The sequence below is a fragment of the Eulemur rufifrons genome, chromosome 18 (genome assembly GCF_041146395.1).
Source record: "Eulemur rufifrons isolate Redbay chromosome 18, OSU_ERuf_1, whole genome shotgun sequence".
NCBI lineage: Eukaryota > Metazoa > Chordata > Mammalia > Primates > Lemuridae > Eulemur > Eulemur rufifrons.
In genome coordinates this window covers 17,235,636-17,250,680 of record NC_091000.1, presented here as the reverse complement: position 1 = coordinate 17,250,680, position 15,045 = coordinate 17,235,636, and the positions used below count along the sequence as shown (strand labels likewise).

Below are 15,045 nucleotides of genomic sequence, written 5' to 3'. Positions count from 1 at the left end.
ATTTTTAAGAAGTAAACCCAACATGTCCAACTAATGAACAAAACCCTGATATCATACAATCAAAAACCCCAAAACAACAATTCTCATTAGCAATAGCTCGGATTTCCTAAGACTTCAGAATTGAGAAATATACAATAAACATCTGAGTGGATGAGTACGGAGTTAAATAACACTTATGTGTATTAAACATGTAAATTCAATCAAATGCACTTAGGGTGGGGGAAAGATAGAAGGAACACCCCATACCTTTGTCTTAGCACCTGTGACAGAGCAAGAGCACCTCAGTGTAGTCATCATGCAATATATTTAATAGTAAGGCAATTAGGATCCCTAAATAGCAATATTTAGACCTCAATAGACATTGTAAGTTCAAAAATTTGACTTTGTATATCCACAGGAGAGTAGCCTCTAACTCAAACTAATCAAATGCGCATGAGGTTGTTATATAAATTATAATGTGAATTTATTAATTTAAATGGTCCTTTCCAGTGTTTAAAATATTTGGGACCAAGGAGTACCTGAGAAGTCAGTGAGAACTGTTCTAGTGAGCACCAATTTCTGCAAGTAGCTAATCTGCAAGTACACAATTTTGCTTATCTGACTCTACCTAAGAATAAACTTCGAACATTTTAAACAAATGGATTCTATAGATCCTCCATGATATAACTTTTCCACATGGGAGTTTAACTGTCAAATACAAACACTATTAGCAAAAGCTCTAGGAGCTACTTTCATAATTACTACAAGCATATTAAATATTACAGGTGGCTGATAAATTATATATGAGGCCTTTAATTCTATCTACTCTGCTAATTAGTTGTGATTCTACACTACAAAGTAATAAGGAAGGTAGCATGGATAGGTCTTCAGAGAGTCAAGGTGGACTATCCCAGGGAAGATTGTTTCTAAGCTAAAATCTGAAAAATTAGTAGGCACCAGACAGGTAAATGGTAAGGGAGGGGGAGGAATACAGGATACAAAACCTGAAAAAACTATAGAATGGCTCAGTACAGCAGCAAGATGAACATGTAAAAGATTAGCATAGAAAAATAAACCAAGGCTGAATAACTAAGACCTTGTTATCCAAATTATGGAGCTTGGATTTTATGCTAAGTTAATGTACGTTTCAAATAGGGACGTGACATAATGAGATTTATGTTTTTGAGGAACAATATGTGATTAAAAAAAAACTCTGATAAAAAAAAATTGAAGGAGAACTAAATAAATGGGAGAGATATTCCATGTTCATGTCCAGATGTCAATTCTTCTCAATTTGATCTATGGATTCAATGCAATCCCAATCAAAACCCCGGCAAGTTATTTTGTAGATATTCACAAAATGAGTCTTAACTTTCCTATGAAGAGTCAAAAGATTCAAAATAGCAAAGTCAATATTGAAGAAGAACACAGTCAGCAGACTGATACTACCCAACTTTGAGACTTACTATAAAATTTAGGCAGTAAAGTATTGGTGAAAAAATAGACAAAGTGATCAACAGAACAGAACAGAGAGCCCAGAAATATACCCACATAAATATAGTTAATTGATCTTTGACATAGGAGCAAAGACGGTCCTTTTAACGAATGGTGCTGGAACAACTGGACATCCACATGCAAAAAAATGAATCTAAACACAGCCTTTACAGGTTTTGCAAAAATTGACTCAGAACAGATCACAGACCTAAATGTAAGACACAAAGCTATATAGTATCTAGAAGATAACTAGAAAAAACCTAGATGACCTTGGGTATGGAGAGTACTTTTTAGATAATGACACCACAAAATAAACAATTGATAAGCTGGACATTATTAAAATTAAAACCTGCTCTGTGAAAGACGATGTCAAGAGAGAATGAGAAGACAAGCCACAGACTAGAAGAAAATATTTGCAAAAGACACATATCCAACCAATTGGATAAAATGATGAAGATGCTTGTGATTAAGCAGCTGAGATTGATCAACAGAGACAGGCCAATCCTCTTGCAAGACAACACTTGACCATATGCCATACAAACAACGCTGCTCTTACAGAGGCTGGACTTGGAAACTCTGTCATTCACCATATTCACTGGACCTTGTACCAACTAACTACCACTTCTTCCAGGCTTTGGACCACATCTTGCAAGGGAAAATATTCAATTTGCAACAAGCTGTGGAAAATGCCTTTTGTGATTTCATCACCACTCCCTCTCCAGGCTTCTTCATTGCTAGCATAAACAAGCTACTGTTAAGATGGCAAAAGTGTGTCGACAGTTTAGACACATACTTTGATTAATTGTGCTGCATCCTGTTTGAGGTATCATAAACTACATTTTTGATTTGAAATCAGACATTTCATATTTAATGACCTAATAACATGGTAGAAAGCATCAAACTTTCTTAAATTTTGCCATGAAAACCACCAATCTAGTACTAAGATAAGAACTGCTCCTATGAAGTCCTTCATAACTATTAGACATGCCCATAACAATCAGCCTTTAATAAATATACTCCTAAAAGACATTTTATTTCTACAAGATATATTAGTAGGGGATTGTTACACATTGATAAGTAGAGTACTTAACATTTTAGTGTTAACTGTTCATTAGCTGTTCAAATGTAATAACTGGCTCCTCACAGTCAACAAGAAATGATTTATTTTGAATAAAATTTCCAGATATGGCTATTTTTATACTTTTTGGGTACTTTTATAATTTAAGTATTTTTTTAAAATAAGTCCCTCTAAAACAGACAAAATATTTTCAATTACATACTATAAGATTGGGTGCTCAGATGCAGAAAAGCTTGGCTCAGGAAACAGAGCAATAAGAAGAAAATCCCTATTTCTTTGGTTTCTTGGATCTATACCAAAAGTCCTCTTCACCTGTTTTTTCTACCCTCTTCTTTTGTGTTTTCAAAATGAACTCAGCTTTTGGGAAGGGGTGAGTGGAATTCTACACAGCATTTGTCCCTGATGATTCAGGATCATCATTTATATGCTCTAAGTATGGTTACAGGCACACAGAATTTGGAACTCAATGACTTGGGCGCTTGCTTATTCAAAAAAGGACTATTAAATCTTCCTACAATTAAATACGTATGACTGAATGGCCTTCTGGGCAGACAGTAACATGATGATCTTTCTACAAATTAGTATATCATGGATGGCAGCAGTCTTTTTCAAACTGTTTTCTCACTGGCCTAAAAAGTATGATCTTCATTATTGTTGCTATCTTTTGTCATCTTTTAATTATTTTTGCTAACAGTTACATTAAAAAGAGTATCATTTCTGTATGCTCAGCACAACTGACAACGTTTTCTGAGGCAGACCCACTTTTAAATGTAGGGTGTTCAAAAACTATTAAATTTTTAGCATCGCTCACCACTTCATTAATTTTTTTTGAGCTCTTTGAGAGGTGAATTAATTCAAGCTTACAAATGATTCTTTACCATGAAGATAATGATGCTTCTATGAACACGAATGCAGGTTATAAAATTGTGTAAAGACGGTCTCAGAGTAAAATTTTAAAAATCTCAAATTTTAAAAGAAAATTTATTTACAAGTGACACTGAAACATAATGAACTCTATTCATAACCAGCTAAGAGAACATAATCTCTATTAATAGTTTCTCTGAGTCTCCATTCCCTTACTCAAAAAATATCTGGGTGCTTCTTAGCTAGGCACTAAGCTGGACATCTGAGATAAAAGGATCAAAACATTATCGCTCCCATGAAGATGCTATTCTTGTTGGCACCTATGAATGAGGGAGCTGAATTAGATAATATATACATAGGTCCTCATAGTTTTAAAATTCTATGATTCTATGTTGTTATTGTGTAGCACCTAAATGAAGCTACTTAATTCATTATTTTTAATAAAAATATTCATGTTTAGAAACTTATTATTGACACCTCCAATTTAGCACTTCTAAATAGAAAGAGGTGAAATTCAAACTTGTCCAGTTTGCTATTTGTTATAGGAGGAAATGGCAGCTGTAATTAATATTGAAGATCAGGTGAAGGGAATTCTTTGGATTCTTCTTAAACATACTGCTTTTGCTCTTTATTTCCACAGATCATTGAGAGCTAGCTGGAGAACAGCATAGTGAAAATGTTTTATGAGCTGAGAAATATTCTTGGCTACCTTTCAAAGCTTCAGTAGGAAACAAAAACCATAAAACTGACATCCTAGGAAATCAAAACCAACTCAAAGAAAAAGTTTAAATACAAATGTTTAATCATTAACATAATGAAATGATTTCATAAAACTTTATTATCTGCTAGAGATATGCAACACAACAATGGGGAAAAATGTTTAGCTACAGAAAATATCAAAGCCAGACTTTCCTAAAACATTAATTCTCTTTTCCTTTCAGAAGTCAAGCCCCTTTTCCAAATTACTCCTATTCAAAAGACATATAGGGCCCAAAGGGGGGTTATGCTTAAAACAACGGTCAATGAACTGTAGCCACAGACCAAATCTGGCCAGCCAACTGTTTCTTCATTTGATTACATATTTCCTATAACTGCTTTCATGCTACAGCAACAGAAATGAATAATTGTATTAATTTGGACTGTATGGTCCAAAAAGATAAAAATACTTACTAACTGGCCTATTACAGAAAAGATGTGCTGACCCCTATCTTAAAGAAGCCTCATTACCATCATGGTAATTATTACACTGATTTGGTTTTTCAATACTAAAAATTTCACAGTTTACATTTATTTCCTTTATAACTCCTCCAATAAAATGCCCTACCACCTCTTTTTATGATTTCTAAATTACAGACCAGCATCTTATGTAATTTTTTTCATTTTTTCTAGTATACATTTTAAAAGTCATGAAGAGTTCCAAATTGTAGGCATCTAAATTTGTTTTCTTAAAATCTACCCCCTCACATTCTCATAGTAAATAATGACTTGGAAGAAACCCAAAAAAAGACCTAAAGAAGAGTAGCCAAACAAACACCACTCTGAGAAAAACATTACCCATGATAATTTTCATGGTGCACGTAAAATATAAGCAAATTTTCATTATAAAGGCAAGATAGCTATAGTAAGAGATCTATGTGTCCTAAAACAACAACAACAACAAAAATTCCCAATTTCTAGTAAAATGTTGCAACAGGCCATCTTCTAATGAAATTCGTAGTTTTATATGCTATAGTACTTAGTCACACATTAGACAAAACACAAATCAAAAAATAGATTTCTGCTATACTGTAAAACTATTATAAGAAAAAAATCTGTTACTACCGAAGTGGCAAATTGGTCAAAAAAGAAAAAAACTCTGTTATACATTTTCCATTACTCCTTTTGCTTTTGCTCTGTTTTCCTTAGTATTTCTGTTTACTATTATTTAAAGTGTACCAATGTGAAAATGATGTTATACAGGAGTCAATTAAGTATAATTCAAGAAAAACTATTTACCAGAAAATAGGCAATGAATTTAGCAACTTCAAACATAGATATAAACATAGTGGTTAAAAGTGTCTATTAAGTGGTTACTACTACAGTTTCTTAAAACATAAAAAACATTCTTTAAATATTTTTAGATACGTAAGAATTTTTACCCTGAAATAAACACACTTTTTCTATCCTAAATCCCTGATAGTATACAAGGCAGCAGTAGTGCAATTCAAAGAGCATTAAATTAGAAGACATAGGTTCTAGTCTTTTTTTTTTCCTTTAAAAATTCTTTTTTAAAAAGTATTTTTATTTATTTTTTTAAATTTCAAGATATTATGGGGATACAAACGTTTTGGTTACCAAAATTGCCTTTGTACCATTTGAGTCAAAGTTATAGGGTTCTAGGCTTGTGTAGGCCACAAAAGAGTTATGTGCCTCTGATATTCTAGGGGTTTTTGTTCCATCTGAAAAATAAAAGGTTATACTAGATGACTTCTAAGAACTATTCCATCTATAAAATTTTATGATTTTATGAAATTTTTAAAACCACCATAAAAATCACATTAAAAAAATTTACAACCTTTCTTGAAAAGTGTCATTTAGAGAAATGATACCTACAAAAATTTCCTCCGAGGTGCTTAGTGTCATGAATCCATTGAACTTATCTGAAACCTGGATATGCTACAATGGAGGCTACCCCATTTCCTGACTGTTATTTTAAAACTCAGACCTCTTTTCAGAAAGCTGCTAAGCCTGGAATCTTCATTTTCAATGAAAGCTGGCTTAGAATTTCTTGCTTTTTTCCCTAACCACTCTAAGTGGAAACCAATTCTGGACTATTAAGTGCAGAAACGGCTTTACGAGAAAGCAGTTATTAATACCATAGATTCTCTAGGACTTCACAGAAGATGCCAATCAGTCAACTTTTAACTGAGCACTTAACTTTTTTCATTTTTTTCATACATTTAATCATTTTTATATTCTAGTCATAAAATAATATTCTCGGGTATTTTTTATATAAAGCATTAGAGTTACAAAACAGAATACATGATCTTCCCTTTCTCCCAAATAACAAAACTATCTTCTACGTCTAAGATTAAAATTTTTTTTTCATATTTTAAGTTTGTGAAGTCAAGATGTCTCTGGAGTTAGTGATTTCTCACCACCATTTTCTCAGCATTGTTCTTCAGTGTGGGTACACAAAATAATGATGTGTCTTACAACCAAAGGCATCTTAGACAGACAAAATGCCACAGTATCTGTCAGCTGTAAAATACTTTTTCTAATTCCAAGATTTTTATTTAATCAGTTTCCTCTATTAGTATGTAAGTTCTGTTGGGGTAGAATTCAACCTCAATTACTAAATTTCAATCTGTATGGAAATTATAGGAATATCTTACAAAATTACTAGAAGAATAAATACTGATGCTTCCTAAGCAGTTATTAAATGCCAGGTATTATGTGAAGCACTTTACATGTATTTAATTTCAACAACTTAAAATTTGTTACTACTATTACTTCCATTTTACAGATGAAGAAATTAAGGCTTAGTAAGGTTAAGGAACTTGCCCTAGGTCCTGCTCACTCTTTTATCCCTAACACAAAGCCTGCTCAGAATGAGCATTCAATAAATATTACTAAGTGAATGAATGAACACTTTCAAAGGAGTCTTAAAACAGCCCAGTTAGACAAAATCATTACTAATGTAAGTCACAGAGAAAATGTACAATAAACACAGGCTTAAAAGGTTAGTTAACTGCTTAGACCTGGAATGCTGGACTCTGTGGTATAGTAGTTGAGTCCAAAAGTGGCTAAGAGTATCCACTATGGAATCAATATACCTACATTCAAATCCCAGCTCTGCTTTTAGTGATGCATGAGCTTAAGGAAGGTATTTATGCATCTATATGCTCAAGGTTTCTCACCTGTAAAATGGAGATGAGAACAAGATCTACACCTTCTGGTGTTGTGAAGATTAGGAGTTAATACAGCAAAAGGTCATAATATGGTGAGTGGAGTCCAAATAAAGGGAGTGACATTATTTGGAAGTTAATTAAATAAATAAGATGGGCCTCTCTTAGCCTAGCGACCCTATGTTCCTAGTTTTAAATCTGTTCTAGACCTGACTGAAGTTTGGTATTACCGGGCAATCACTGTCAGCTGATTCAGGATCCCGTGACTGGCTGGAATGTCCCACACAGAGAAAGTTGTTCTAGGAATTTCCAGGTTAGTTAATACTCATTTCCTCAGAGGAGACTGGGCTGACCCTACACCTCTGCACTTTTGGTGACAGGACTGCTGCCTGAGACAAGGTTGAATAATGATTTACTGTCTAGTTTGCTTTCCCATCCCCACCACAACCATGAAAACGGTAAAAATTTAAGCTAGCCAGGAGGTAAGACTGGAGTACTGGAGCCAATTGCCAGCTGTATAATACCCTACTTTGCATTAATACAGGGACCTTTTTGTGACTTTTTTCTTTACCTGTGAAACACTTAAAACAGTTTCTAGTACATAATAAACACTAAAAGAACAGTTTCTAGTACATAATAAGCACTAAAAGAATGTTACCTAATATTATTATTAGCCCAGTATAATTCAATTCACCTCCCTACCTCAATGCCTCACTCCCTTTCATGTTACCTTATTTTTCAAAGAGATACGCTACCCTTAACAGTATTTTCAATTTTCCCAAATGTAGTAAAACACTTTGCAAAGAGAATCACACATTTCCTCTAACTCACATTATAAAATAAGACAAAAGAAGCTTAGTCAAAGGACCCATAATTTAAATGGACGTACAAAAGAAGAGAAGTAAATATCAGGCTTAGATATTTTTCAAGTCCCAAAGATACTATTAAATGAGGCAGGAAAGAGGAGAAAATACTGGTTATAATAAGACATATTTATAAGCATGAAATATGCCTCCTTTTCAAAGCATAAAGATTTCTAAGGCTAAGCAAATAGTGTATCTATGCTCTGTTTACAATGTGCTAGCTGCAATCCTCAGTTTCATAACTAATTACCATGTCTTCTGTTTTAAGTAACTTCAAATAGTCAAAATAGTTTGACTTAATATGCACAAGATAGTCAAGACTAGAATATATCATAATTCTTTGCTCAATTTATTAAACATTTTGAATATGGAAATGAAAATCTTGATAAGAAATATACATCTTTATGCACCGTCATTTTGGGACAAGTCATATGGATTTGATCTGAATATTATCATAGAAAACAGATAATAGCTTTGAAAAATAAAATCAGTGAATATTCTATGGCCTAATTTTATGTAGAAATTCCTCCTAGTTTACGGAATTTTTCAGTCTTCCTATTCCATGAATGCTTTAACAATGCACGAAATTGGTTTAATATTTGGGAGTTTTATATTTCTGGTATATCTATTAGCGGTTAGTTTTTCAATTTCTAATAATTGTATTCAATTCAAATTGCCAAAGAACAAAAATACATATGGAGCTTTTATTTGTTTTAGTTTTCAAGTAATAGCAATCTAATTAGATAAAACAATCACTTCTAGGCAATACTGGCCCATCATACAATTAGGAAAAAGAAAAAAACAGGAACTGAAACGAGAATGTCACTCTATGAGATTCTTACAGTTATTAAAAATAAACTATATAAGATTTGGCACAAATAAAGTACAACCCAAACTCCCTACTTTGGACCCACGAGCATTGTATGTGTTCATTAGTGCTTCATCTTAGTTTTCTGAAATGTAAACTAAATTCATAAACTGTGACCAGAAATTTTTCTATACAAAGGAAACTGCACACCATTTATTTGTATAGTCATGTGCCACATGACAGCATTTTAGTCAACGACGGACCACAAGAACAAAGGTAGTCCCATAAGATTATAGTACTGTATTTTTACTACACCTTTTCTATATTTAGATATGTTTCGATACACAAATACTTATTGTGTTGCAATTACCTACAACAGTATTCAGTGCAGTAACATGCCATACAGGTTAGTAGCCTAGAAGCAGGAGGCTATATACCATATGTATTGCTGGATGGCATAGCAACAGGCTATATGGTATATAGTGTAGTAGCCTATACCATCTAGTTTTGTGTAAATATACTCTATGATGTTCATCTAGGTTTGTGTAAGTATACTCTATGATGTTCACACAGTGAGGATACTGCCTAACAACTGCAATTCTCAGAATATAACTGATCATTAAGTGGACACATGATGGTCTTCATTTGAGCAAGCCACTAAGAGAAGGAGGTATACGCTGTATACAGATGTTCCCTGAAAAGTTCAATATAATGAAGACTACTAGAGAAAACGACATCTAGTAGCTGTAAGTCTTTAGCATCTCTAATGTGTCTGCAAATTCCTACTAAGCCAAATTGCCTACAAAACCAGGATATTTTTATAAAGTACCTTGTCTGGTTTCTCACATCATTTTATTTCAGGAGCATTTTATGAGAACTCTGCTACATATTCTACTTCCCATCTGGTTCATATTTAACAGTGTATCCCACCCTGCTCCTTTTTAGGCTCCAAAACCAGATGTCTCTGGTATCACATAAATGTGGCAGGTCACTCTACTTCAGCCTACTTCTCTGACTTCTTTTTCTTCGCTTATAGTTAGGCAAACTTGAGCTATGTGTAACCCTTTATGCCATCTCAACTCAGAAGTAGTAAGAGTGCTCAAGTACTTCAACTCATAAAACAAAAAGACCAATATTTATAGAATATCAAACAATGGGGAATAGAGAGTAGGGCAGTCTACCTCCTAATGATAGTTTCCTAGTGACAATTTATACTCTGATGAAGCAGCGCTACATGGGAAGAAAGACAACAGCAATGCTTCTTATCACATTTAATACTGAGACTTACAATTTGCTTTCTCCCTTCACTGTAATTACCATCAGTAGAAATTTGAAAATCAATATATACATCAAGAAGGCACAGAATACATGAAATTACATTATCAAACATGAAATACATGTAATATATATTACTTAAAAGACTTCTATGCATTAGTATGGAAAACAAAATAATATATTTGTAAACAGTTCTGAGATATATTTACACACACACACACTCTTGTTTGAAATGACATCAATACTAATTTATATTCTATTTTATCTTATTTTAGGAAACAGTTTATTCCAGAGAATTCTAAAATCTGAATTAATATCTTTTATTATAATTATATTCTACTACAGGAAATAACTATGCTGAATCCATCTTTGTTCACAGTTTTAGTTATATGTTTATAACAACCCTAATTTTCATAGATAGTACTAAGGAGTCTCTGTTGATAATAAACTATAAAAATGAACTCCAATGCCCCAAACAGATATCAGTGTAGTTTTTCAATTATATATGAAAGTTTTATAAAGTGATTATATGAAATAATTTAATGGGTTATAAGAGAAAAAAATTAAATAAATTGAAAAATGTTTTCTTTTAGGCCAAATGAATTAAGAGATAAAATTTGCATAAGAAATGCTACTTATTCTATATTACAATCACTATTACTATGTAATAGCATATTATTGTGTACCAGCAGTGCTATTAAATATTTCTTACCTGCCCCTTTCAACTGCTAAGGCATCAAGTTCATCAAAGAAAATAATGGAAGGAGCCACTGCTCTAGCTTTTCGAAAGATCTGGTGGAAAGAGTGTCACATTAGTTAAAGATCAACAAACTCCAGAAAATTCTGTAGTTGGTTTTAGTTTGAAAACTGCATTTACAACCAAATCTATTAGGTACAACAAGTCAACCAGTCCACTTACTTCTGTAAAACCCAGGATTTTGTAATGGATGTAAAAGTATCTCCTTCAACAATGCTTACAAAGATAAGACTACTAATACATATTCATATGGGTGTGAAGAAGGCAATTCAGTTAAGCAATCAGATAATCTCAGTTAAAATCCCACCTCCTCTACTGGGTACCTGTGTGTCTTTCAGTAGGTAATTTTACGTCTCTAAACCTCAATTTCCACATCTATAATATGGAAAATTGCCTACCTCAGAAGAATATTTTAAGAATTGAATAAAAAAAGAACACAAAGCATTTGGCACAATGCCTACAACATAGTAAGAGCTCAATAAATAACAGGCATTATTGACTATTATAAACTTGTTATTTAAAAGAAAAAACAATCAGCCATAGACTAGCATATATTAATAAAACACCCATATACTCAAAAGCCACATGCCTTATTCATTTCTTTGAAGACTATATGGGAAAGCAATGGCTGATGTAAAGTCAGGACAAGAAAAATGGTCAAAATTTAGAGGAGCATACGCTGTCTGCACCAGAAGCCAACCAAACTACCAACCTCAGAAAATGTCAGACAGCCATGGCAGACGTGGGAATGAGCTAAAAAAAAAAAAAAAAAGGCGCCAGAGGCAGAAAGAAATCTGTATATGTCCTATAACTTAGACCCCTATTTTTTGGTCACAAGTAGCACAGCCATAAAAATACAAAACAGTTACCAAAACATTAACATGAATAAACCCTTCCTTTTTCATGCTGTCATTATCAGTTAATGTTTTATATGATTACCATTATCTACAATTTCAAGGAAAAAAGGACAAAAAGTAATTTAAAATTTTTTCTCCCGTGAGTTTGAGAGACATCCTGGTATCTGAGATCCACAGACCTAAGAGGATGAGCATGGAGGGGCAGTTTTCCCCAGGAATTGGGACTTTTAATAAGCTCTCCAAATGATTCTGATGTAGGGGATCTGTGGCCCATACTAGGGAAATTCTGCCTCTAGAGTGACAGTGGCTAAGCATGAGAACTCTAGAGCCAGATGCTAAATACTATAGTACTATTTATTACCTGTGCAACCTTTGGTAAGTGAGTTAACCTCCCTGTGCCTCAATTTCCTCATCTGGAAAACGGAGCTAATAACAGATAGTACCTCCTTCATAAAGTTATTGTGAGGATTAAATAAGTTGATATATGTAAAGTGCTTAAAACATAATAAACACTGGATACTCAATAAAAAAATTTTTTTTTTCTCATGACAAAGTATTCCAATCCTTAATACTCCTCACTGGTACTTCAAAAATAAGGACCATCCATTCCATCGTTGTTATGTGTCAGTGTCTGTGAGCACATAGGGTCCCTGTGTGAGGTAGGCCAATACCGGCTCAAGAAAGACATGTGGACAAACTGCTGGCTCTAATTGCCTTGACTCTGCATGAATTTACCAGTTGAGTAGATTCCTCAATATGAGGGAGTGACACAGTCAGGCACTGGCTTTAAAGGTCTACCTTTAAACTTAAGAGAGAGAAAGATGCATTGTCTAAATCACCAGGAAGAGGTCAAAGAAGTAAAATAAGAAAAATAAGAACAGTACAGTGAAATTTTCATATGCTAAGCTTATTCAATTTAAAAGGTTATCTCATTTAAAGGATTTAAATCCCATTTTGGGATCATGTGTTCTCCTTTGTAGATACGGACATATCCTTTATTAAGAAAAAAAAAAAAAGAAATGCTGGCAATTTTTTAAAAAATATCATTATTTGGTAAAAATAAAGGCTGGTAATATGATGTTTAAAATAATACTAAAGTATTACAGATGATCAAAACTGCATTTCCAAATAATAAAATAATATTTGCCTGAAGAAAAAAATGTACCACAAAAATTTGGATCTGGAAATTTCAAAGTCTGCTACCCAAAACCAAATGGAAACCAAACAGAAAGACAGAAGCATGGTTCTCCCCGGCAGAGTGCCACTTAAGGCATAATCTTCTTACCTCTCTAACTGCTCTTTCAGATTCGCCAACATATTTATTCATTAACTCAGGCCCCTGCATGAAAAGAAAACAACTGTTCAGTGTCTTTATAAATGTAACCATGTATATTTATTTTGATTAAGGAGAAAAAATATATACAAGAGAGAAAAGAAGCAAAAATCTGTTTAAATTAGTTCCTTTAGCATGCTTATTTTCACTGGGTGCTGTCTATGTCTCAAAATTTAAAGTCATTCTATGTTCTAAAAATTGCACATTAATACAAAGGAAAGGCTGTGACTAAACATAATACTTTAACACCTATTCAACATCTGTGTACACCTCCATTGATATTTTTACAATATGTCAGGCATGGTGCCAGGCACAAAAGATAGATTAGCCTAATCTGGAAGACCAACAAAAAGGTTAACATCCATTCCCATTCTCAGGCCTAACCAATGGGCTGGTTCTGATTAGGTCTACTTATCAGATTCAAAGATGTACATATTTTGACATTAACATTTCTGAATTTTAACATTTATTTCCTCAAGTACCTAAATATCAGATATTGTAAGAAAAGCGGCAGACTTCTTCTTCTTTTTTTTTTTTTTTTTTAACCACACACCTATTGTCTCAGGACACACAGTTACTCTAAGAAGCCATGGAATACTAAAAAAAAAAACTAAAACTGTCCGTAGAACCACAACTATTCCCATCAGAAACTGACATAAAGTTTCTCCCATAATGTCAGATGTCTTACTCAGCGATGGGGACTTTTCTCTCAGTGTATTCATTGTTCCTCCCAGCATTTAGCTGTGTTGACACAGTTCCCCACACATCCCAAATCCAATGGACATATGTATGTGTGTGCTGCTCTCTCCTCTCGGCAGACACACAAACACAACACACACCCTCTTACCTTGAACAAGATTTGTATTCTATTCCATGAGATCACTCGTCAAGACAATTCAGGGGATATTACTAGACATTAGCTTGAGTATTTCCTAAACAACTGACATCAATTTTTAAAAATCTGACTGATTCAGACACAATAGGCAAACCCCAGAAAATGCATTTTGCATATTGTCAAATACGGTCAATCCAAAAGTCAGGAGAAGAGAGGTTGGGAAGAACAGAAGGGACAAACAGACAAAAAACTGGGGGCATAAAAAAGTTTTTCAAGTTACAAACATGCCTATGGAACAGAGACAGTCTTTAATATTGTTTTTGTATCGTGCTCTCATGGACTGAATGTTTTCCCCCCAAATTCATACGTTAAAATCCTAACCTGCAATGTGATATTAGGAGATGGGGCTTTTGGGAGGTAATTAGTTCATAAGAGTGGAGCCCTCATGATCGGGATTAGTGCTGTTATAAGAGACAAGAGAGCTTGATCTCTCTCTCTGCTCTCCACCATGTGGGGCTACAACAAGAAGATGGCCACCTGAAAACCAAAAAGCAAACCTTCACCAGACACCAGATCTGCCAGCACCTTGATTGATCTTGGATTTCCCAGCCTCTAGAACTTGAGAAACAGATTTCTGTTGTTTAAACCACCATTTTATGGTATTCTGTTATAAAAGCCTTAACTAAGACAACTACCTCCACAATGGCAGCTTCCAAAGTATTTAAACATGATAATATGGTAACAAATGAGTAGGTTAGAACATATGGGAATCAGGGTAGAAAAGTCAAGAGTAAAAAATAAAAGGATAGAGAGAACATCTCAATGTTCAAGTTGACAAAGTCTATTAAGATTGAGGTATCTGATAGTATCACCATAGGAAACCTTAAATAATAACAGAGGCAGTTTTATCTTTTTGCATGACTTTTTAAATTAATCCAAGATGATTAATCTTTTTAAAAAACTGTTGAAGAGTAATTTATTATAGTCCAAAAAGTAATATTTGAGGCTAAATAGA

At 33.6% G+C, this 15,045-nt stretch overlaps 1 protein-coding gene across 2 annotated transcripts in view; it reads right to left on the bottom strand.

Annotated features, from left to right (window-relative positions):
* The window catches only part of AFG2A (AFG2 AAA ATPase homolog A), a 241,320-nt gene that overhangs the window by 166,533 nt on the left and 59,742 nt on the right, over nt 1-15,045 (bottom strand). For both annotated transcript variants that reach the window (XM_069493176.1, XM_069493174.1), the window contains 2 exons: nt 13,148-13,201; nt 10,961-11,040 (listed from right to left, as the gene is read on the bottom strand). In XM_069493176.1, coding sequence (XP_069349277.1) covers nt 10,961-11,040; nt 13,148-13,201 — 134 coding nt within the window. The remainder of the gene's footprint in view (nt 1-10,960; nt 11,041-13,147; nt 13,202-15,045) is intronic.